This window comes from Hordeum vulgare, chromosome 2H, assembly GCF_904849725.1.
Source record: "Hordeum vulgare subsp. vulgare chromosome 2H, MorexV3_pseudomolecules_assembly, whole genome shotgun sequence".
In the NCBI taxonomy this organism is placed as follows: Eukaryota; Viridiplantae; Streptophyta; class Magnoliopsida; order Poales; family Poaceae; genus Hordeum; species Hordeum vulgare.
Genome location: NC_058519.1, coordinates 73,920,443 through 73,928,862, shown reverse-complemented (window position 1 = coordinate 73,928,862; position 8,420 = coordinate 73,920,443). Strand labels below are relative to the sequence as shown.

General features: G+C 46.6%; 1 protein-coding gene across 1 annotated transcript; it reads left to right on the top strand.

The window, feature by feature from the left end:
- The first annotated feature begins 5,033 nt into the window (after positions 1-5,033).
- On the top strand, positions 5,034-6,182 carry LOC123429632 (glycine-rich cell wall structural protein-like). The gene has a single exon (XM_045113652.1). The coding sequence runs from the start codon at positions 5,070-5,072 to the stop codon at positions 5,955-5,957; it is 888 nt and encodes a 295-aa protein (XP_044969587.1). The 5' UTR covers positions 5,034-5,069; the 3' UTR covers positions 5,958-6,182.
- Positions 6,183-8,420: the final 2,238 nt, after the last annotated feature.

The window sequence follows — 8,420 nt, the reverse complement described above, 5'->3', positions numbered from 1 at the left end:
CTTCCGGTGTATCTTTTGACTTCCCATACAAGCCCAGGAAGCCTAGAATATTCACGCAGAGATTCTTCGTCAGGTGCATCACGTCGATTGCCGAGCGGACCTCATGGACTTCCCAGTAGGGTAGCTCCCAAAATATAGATTTCTTCTTCCACATGGGTACGCGCTTATCAGGGCCGTTAGGAACAGGTTGGCTGCCAGGACCCTTTCCAAAGATTACTTTTAAATCTTTGACCATATCAAATACTTCAGCACCAGTACGGATGACAGGCTTCCCCCGGGGTTCTGCCTTGCCATTGAAATGCTTGCCTTTTTTCTTTAAGGGATGCTTGGGTGGAAGAAAACGACGATTGTACGGATACACATTCTTCCTACATTTGTCCAGATATATACTTTATGTCTGATCCAAACAGTGTGTGCATGCATTGTATCCCATGTTTGACTGTCCTGAACTGTTACTAAGAGCAGGCCAATCATTGATGGTTACGAAAAGCAATGCTCGAAGGTCAAATTCCTCTTGTTTGTGCTAGTCCCAGACACGTACACCTGGTTCGGCCCACAGCTGTAAAAGTTCATCAACTAATGGCCTTAGGTACACATCAATATCGTTGCCGGGTTGCTTTGGACCTTGGATAAGCACTGGCATCAAAATGAACTTCCGCTTCATGCACAACCAAGGAGGAAGGTTGTAGATACATAGAGTAACGGGCCAGGTGCTGTGACTGCAACTCTGCTCCCCAAAAGGATTCATGCCATCTGTACTCAGACCTAACCATAAGTTCCTTGCGTCAGCTGCAAATCTCGGGAACTCTCTCTCGATTTTTCTCCACTGCCGACCATCAGCGGTGTGCCTCAACTTATCGTCTTTCATACGATCTTCCATGTGCCATCGCAACAACTTCGCATGATCTTTATTTCTGAACAGACGTTTCAACCGTGGTATTATAGGAGCATACCACATCACCTTGGCAGGAACCCTCTTCCTAGGTGGCTCGCCCTCAATATCACCAGGGTCATCTTTTCTAATCTTATACCGCAATGCAGTGCATACCGGGCATTTATCCATATTCTCTAACTTCTCACCGCGGTAGAGGATGCAGTCATTAGGGCATGCATGTATCTTCTGCAGTCTAATCCTAGAGGGCAGACAAGCTTCTTTGCTTCGTACGTGCTGGCGGGAAATTCGTTCTTTCTTGGAAGCATCTTCTTCATCAGTACCAGCAACTTTTCGAATGACGAGTCAGTCACACCGATCTCTGCCTTCCACTTCAGCAATTCCAGTGTGCTACCCAGCTTCTTCTGGCCATCTTCACAAGTTGGGTACAACAATTTGTTGTGGTCCTCTAACATCTGCTCAAACTGCAACCTCTCCTTTTCTGTGTCGCAACCTCGCCGTGCATCAGAAATGACCCGGCCAAGATCATCAGCGGCTCATCTGGTTCCCGTTCTTCATCCTGATCTTCTTCTTCATTGTCTTCCATTGCGGTATCAGCATACTCAAGGAACATAGATCGGTAGTTGTCATCATCGTTCTCTTCTTCTTCATCGTCGTCTTCCATCATAACCCCTCTTTCTCCGTGCTTGGTCCAAACATTATAGCCCGACATAAAACCGGACCGAAGCAGGTGGCTTTGAATGACTCTTGAGGAAGTGTAATCCTTCTCATTCCGACATTCAACACATGGACAAAACATATAGCCACCACCATGCTTGTTCGCATCGGCTGCATCTCGAAAAGAATGCACGCCTTCTCTGTAAACGGCTGTGCGTCGATCACCGTACATCCATGGATGGCTCATCTGTGTTATACGACAGTTTATCAAATACAATCACAATCCTAAAAATTAGTACCGCACGGTCTAAACGAGGAAATATAGTTGCTAACCTTTTAGAATAAGTAGAAATAAAGAGGAAGAGGTTTAAGCGTGGCTCAGGCATCTCATATCGTAGTTGCTTTCGGTGAACTAAAGCGGCATCGCTCTAACACACATTTCAACAAACACCTCTAGTGCATCAAAAAAAGTGGAGAGCTAGCACCCACCCACAATCCTCCATCCAAGAAAAATGCAAGGAAGAGGGGAGAGGGGGGCTGTGCTATATATAGGCAGAGGACTTTAGTCCCGGTTTGAGACACAAACCGGGACTAAAGGTGGCGCACATGCGGGCTGCCCACCGCGTAGCCCTTTAGTCCCAGTTTGAGACACGAACCGGGACTAAAGGCTCCTTACGGGCCGGGACTAAAGCCTCGAGGGAGGCATTGAGAATTGGGGCGACGTGGCCGGGCCTTTAGTCCCGGCCCAGAGGCAGGCCGGGACTAAAGGGTCCCGGCCAAAGGCCCATTTTCCACTAGTGATTGGATCGCGGAACGTCTTGTGATTTGGATCGCGAAGACGTTCGACTACATCAATCACGTTTCTTATCGCTTTCCTCTTAGCGATATACAAGGGTAGGTGGATCCGATCTCCCCTCTCATAGATGTCCATCACCATGGATAGATCATGTATGTGCGTAGGAATTTTTTTTGTTTCCCATGCAACGTTCCCCATCAGTTATAGCTGAGCCCAATGAAGAATCTGGTAAATCCGTACCAATCACTCCAAGAATTGAATTCAAATGTTTTGTCCGAATTTCCTGGACGCTGTCACCTACGTAGTTATCTTCCCCGATGCCGGCCGACGTTTCTTTCTAGTGGAAACGAGCGTCCAATCCTCTGGCTTGATGCAATCTGAAAGGGTTAACAAAGGTAAACATACCTTAGGGATCGGACCGATCCAAGGTCGAACTGCAGTCTTCGCCGCCGTCTTTTTCTTCACTAGAATCAGATCGCCCGAATGAATGTTCTCCATTATGACCTGTCTGAAAGAGCAAACCTCCGACGGCACAAACTCAGGTGAAGTTTTAACCCGCATCATCTCCTCTAGTTCATCCTCATCAACGTCACATGCGAGAACCAAAAAGTGGCCGCCAAACCGTCAGCACTCATCGTGTACCGGAATGTCAGTATGGTCGATGCATACCTACGTATCGCATGCAGTTGCCTCCGCTCGCGGCGGCAGGATTGGTCTCCCAACCGCAACCAGGAACAAATCAATCTCCAACCGAAGTCCCTGAGAAATCACCTCATCCTTCTGCAGATATCTGACGGCGAGAATGTCCCCGCTATTATCTCTCACCGTCATCCATCGAGATTTTGGATGTAGGTATAACCACCCTTGGCCTTCGCCTCCCCAATCTGAACTGGTCAAAGAAAATCACGTCTGCCATCTCCCGTACGGTAATGGATCCGGCGATCTCGGCACCTCGTGCGGCGAGGTCAAATCCGAATACACTCCTAACTCAAGCGACTGCCGCGTAATCTCGGCCGAGGGAGGCTTCGGCGGCGGCGGCGGCAGGGGCGCCCTAGTTGCCACACCCATCGCCTCTCCAGTTGCCAGTCCAGTCGCCTCCACGCCTGCCATCGCCACACCCGTCCTAGGGGAATTACTAGCTAGTTAAGCAAAAAACATATACTAACATCATTTTATGTTGGTAATTAACAGTAAAAACATGTCTTGCGTACGGCAAGTACTTGTTGTACATAGTCACTAGTTAAGCAAAAACATAAATCATTTTCTGTTGGTAATTAACAGTAAAACTTGTCTTGTGTATGGTAGGTGTACTTGTTGTACATAGCTTGTTTTTCTTTTTCAGGTATCTCAGGGTATCTTCAACCGGTTTGGGTGACGACATATTAATAGGATAGGTGGATAGTCATTTAGGCCTATTATCATTTCCGGTTGTGGCGCCACACATGCTTTGTATCTTTTGTTTCTTTTCTAAGACCTAAATGTACTTTGTTGAGACTGGTTTCGTTATGATTGAATAAAGGGGAGTGATCTGCGCTGGCGCGCCGGCCCAAACTTTCGGCCGGCCGCGCGCGGGCCGCACGATCCACCAACCCCCGCGCGTCCGCACCGTTGGATCCGCATGCAACATTTTTTTTCATATGCAGCAAAATTTCGATGCGATGCAGCATTTTTTTCAACGGTTGCAACAAAAAATAAAATTTATAGCAAAAAAATATCTATGTGATCGTAACAAAAAAACAAAGCTGATGGTGCGTGGTAGCAAAAGTCAAACGCCGGTTGTAACAAATATTTACGTGACGTGTATGCAACTTTTTTAGTGAACAGTTGCAACAAAACATGATGCCGGTTGTAGCAAAAATTAACACGGTTGTAGCAAAAGTAAAAAAAACATCGATTGTAACGAAAAATCCGACGAACTGGAGTTGCAACCAAACGTATATGCAGCTTTTTTACTGGGACAAAATGTAGTAAAAAATGATTGCAGCAAAAATGACGCTGATTGCAACAAATTTAAACAAAAAATGTTACATCCACTGACCAGCGAAGCGCGCGGTTGGAAAAAATGTTGCATGAGCCCGTGCGCGTGAGGGAGCGACCGGCGCGTCGGTTCGGCCGGCGCACCGTATGAAAACGATTCCCTTGAATAAAAGGTTGCATGTATCGCTCCATGCAGAGGCCGTGTCCATGCCTCCTTTTGTAAAAAAGAATCTTGTTTTTCTCTTTATATATCGGCGGTGTTCATGATTGATAATGGTCAAGTGGCATTCATTAAGTGCAATGTCAAAGGATTCCCTATGATCCACGGCTTCCAGTTTATGCGTGCGTATCGAGTAAAGGCAATTCACGTTCTCTCATGCGGTGGAGAGAAAAGAATTACAGTACTCTGACTGTCAGGAGATGGAATCTCAACCAAGCGTCAGTACGTATCTTCTGACCCTTCTACAGCTGACCAATTCTCACCAATTATAATTACCGATTAAAGAAAGATATGAACAGATTTGCATGATCGATGAATGCAGTGGCAGTGCAGTCAGTGATGCATGCTACAGTTAATTTGTCGTGGGGTCACTCAGTCAGTTCACAACCCAAAGCTCGCGCGCCTTCTCCGTGCATCCAACACTCATCATCCATCACCCATGCACCGGTCCACTGCTATATAAACCCACGCAGCCCTCTCTTATTTCGACACCCAACTCATCTCACACTACACCGAGCTCACACACAATGGCTGCTAACACTAAGCTTGTAGCTCTTGGCTTCGTTGTCCTCGTGAGCATTGGATTCACCAATGCTTCGAGGATGCTGGCTAGCTCCTCGAGTGCCGGAGGTGGTGGCGGTGGAGGCGGAGGCGGTGGCAGCTCGTCGGGTGGGGGTGGGAAAGGATGGGGCCATGGGGCCGGAGGAGGTGGTGGCTTGGGATTTGGCGAGAGTACTGGAGATTCCAGTAACAAGTATAACTTTGCCAAGGGAGCTGGTGGAGGAGGGGGAAACGGTGCTGGCGGTGGTTCTCAAGGCGGATCCGGATCCGGTTCCGGCTCTGGTGGTGGAAATGGTGTTGGTTCGAGTGGCTCGGCATCAGCCCCTAGTGGCAGTGGTTACGCCAACGCTGATGGTCAGGGTGGGGGCGGTGGTGGAGGTGGTGGTGCAGATGGGTCAAGCGGATCTGGAGCCGGAGATGGTGCTGGGAAAGGAGAAGGTGAGAGTGGCATAGCAACCGCCCCTGCTGTAGCTCCTTCTGCTGGTGGTGTCAGCTACTCTGATGCTGGCGGTGCTGGCACTGGCGGTGGTGGCGGCGACGGTGGAAATGGAGGTGGTAATGGTGCTGGAGGTGGACAGGCCGCCAGCGATGACACTTCGGGAGGCAATGCGAGTGGAAGTGGCAGCGGCAACGGTGGTGGCCAAGGCGGAGGCGTAGCTCAAGGTCCAAGCATGGGAGTTGGTTCTGGCTCAGGCATTGGGGGCGGACAGACTGGTAGCACTGGTTCCTACGGTCAAGGCTATGCCACTGGAACTGGTGCTGGAACGGGTGGCGGTGGCGGTGGCAGCAGCAATGGTGGGTCTGGCGGTGGTGGAGGTAGCGGATCCGGATCCGGCAGCGCCGGATACCCCTAAATTTCCTTTTCGAACAAGCTAGAATTGGAGCCCATCACACATTTCTAATATCTTCATTCCACTAATATTCCACGTCACTTGTGTTTCTTTTCATTTATAGGGTTTTTACTAGGCGTCTCCTAATAAAGGACTCCATAATTCTACTGGAAGTACTCAATAGTTAGTGGAGCAATCTACTAGCATGTAATCACTACCTACAAATATGTTATGTTATGATTTCTGATATGTTTCGTTGTTAGTGTGAGCGCTTGGTTACTCCTTCCGAACCAATATATATGCCTACCTAATGGTTGTTCTAGAAAGAAAGCTAATGGTTGTTCTGATTGCCTCTAATTTCTTCTCTATTGGGTATGGTAGGTCGTTTTTATGAGAAACGTAAGAAGAACAAAAGGACAAATTGCACAAATACGAGACCCAAAGCACAAAGCATTAGTAAGCCGTTGAAAATAATTTAGGCATGTACACTCGACGACCCTGTAAAGAATTATATCTGGTTCTTTTGATATACGGCCTTGATCCAGCTTGTTTATGTACTAGTGAAAAATAGGACTTTGGCCCAACCGATGAAAGGGCTTTAATCCTAGTTCTGTTACAAATCGGGACCAATGGAAACACCAGTACCGGTTCGTGAGGCTAGTGCGCCGGCCGGGCGAGTGTCCCGGTTTGTCTAACCCCTTTGGTCGCTGTTCCAGACACGAACAAAGACCAATGGTCCTCGCTCCTGGCGCAGAACCTTTAGTCCCGGTTGGTCGGTGGAACCGGGGCTGAAGGTCAGTCTTCTATCCTGGTTCTGGCCATCAACCGGGACCAAAGAGATGCCTATATATACTCTCGCCCCTCCACCCTCTCCTCTGTTTTTTGGCCCTCTGAGAGGTGTGCATGCCCTACTCTTGCCACCGTTCTATGCATGCAAATGAGGTATTCGATGAAATGCCCAAGCCACACTTAAGCTTTTTATTATGCAAGCTCGACCTCCAAGCTCAGATTTCCTCAAGATTTCTCTAGGTTTGGCAGTGCACCAACTACACAAGTGTTCTAAAAGGTTAGCTACTTCATCCTTTGATCTCTCACTACTAGTTTAGCTCATTTCAAATGCTCTAAAAGTAGAGTGGTTTGTGGGTTTTACTCTAGGAGTGTATGTGGCAGCTCTTTTGATTTAGATGCACAATCTGAGCTCAAATTAACTTCTTATAGTTTGCACACGTGTATGGTGCCGTCCCGTCCCCGTCCTCACCGTTGTCGATCGCTCGCGCCGATCTCGTCGCCGGCACCACCGTGGTGAGCCTCTTGTTCTTACCTTTTTTTAAAAAAAAAAATATTACTTGTATGATTTAGATAGATACTTGTATAAATTTCTTACTTTTATTATTGTTTGTTATTATATAGTGCGATGGTTTTGGTATCCGCCCACGTGAGCCCTCGTCCGGACTATGATTAAGATGTGGTATATTATCTTTTATAACTATTTGCTTCATTTAGTGTTTATGACAATTATGCTGGCCAACGTGACATGAATGTTTTTATCTAGGAGGTATGTGAACCGAAAATTCCAATCGACCCTCTTGTCGAGAGGTTGAATTAAGTTGAAAAAGAAAACAATTACTTGTAGAAAAATTGAAAATAATTGAGGACAAGAATATGTAATTGGAGTTGCATGTTGCCGATGTCGTCGATGATCACAAGATCAAGATGGATGCAACGGAAGATGGATGCAATGCGCTTGAAGATTAGGAATATTAGAAAACATGTCATTGATAAAGAGGCTTGGTATCATTATGATGTTAGGTCAATTGTTACCTTAGTTGCAATTTTGATCACATTTGTTGTTGCATTTAAATGTTTTACATAGTTGTATGTTGTTTTATGAGAACTATATATGAACTTTATTTATTTATTTTTTCAGTAATCATATTTGATCACTAATGTACTTTGGTTTTAATGTGATTATGATCTTGTATCAATTTGGTCATTTCTTTATTCGTGATGTTCTGCAATTGTCTTATATATACTTAATTTCATAATAGAGATGAACCACCAATGGATGTACAGTGACCGGCGCACTTCGTAGTACATGATGGGCCTGCGTAATTTTCTCGGTGTGGCCGAGGCAACCAAGCAGAATGGTTTTATGTATTGTCCATGTGTTAACTGTGTGAATACGAAGGATTACTCTTCCCCAAAAACCCTTTACATCCACCTGCTTGATTAGGATTTCATGCCCCACTATTATGTTTGGACCGAGCACGGAGAAAGAGGGCCTATGATGGAAGACAATGAAGAAGAAGAGGATGATGACAACTATGGAGATCCTATGTTCCCTGAATACCGTGATACTGCAACGCGGGAAGCTGAAGATCAAGAGGCACCAAACGATGTGCTCGATGATGATCTTCGTTGGGTCATTGTCGATGCACAGAGAGAATGCGAAAGTGAAAGGAAGAAGTTGAAGTTCGAGCGCATGTT

Bases quoted from the DNA above. Each gene is read 5' to 3' on its own strand.
- LOC123429632 (XM_045113652.1), top strand. From the start codon at position 5,070: ATGGCTGCTAACACTAAGCTTGTAGCTCTTGGCTTCGTTGTCCTCGTG.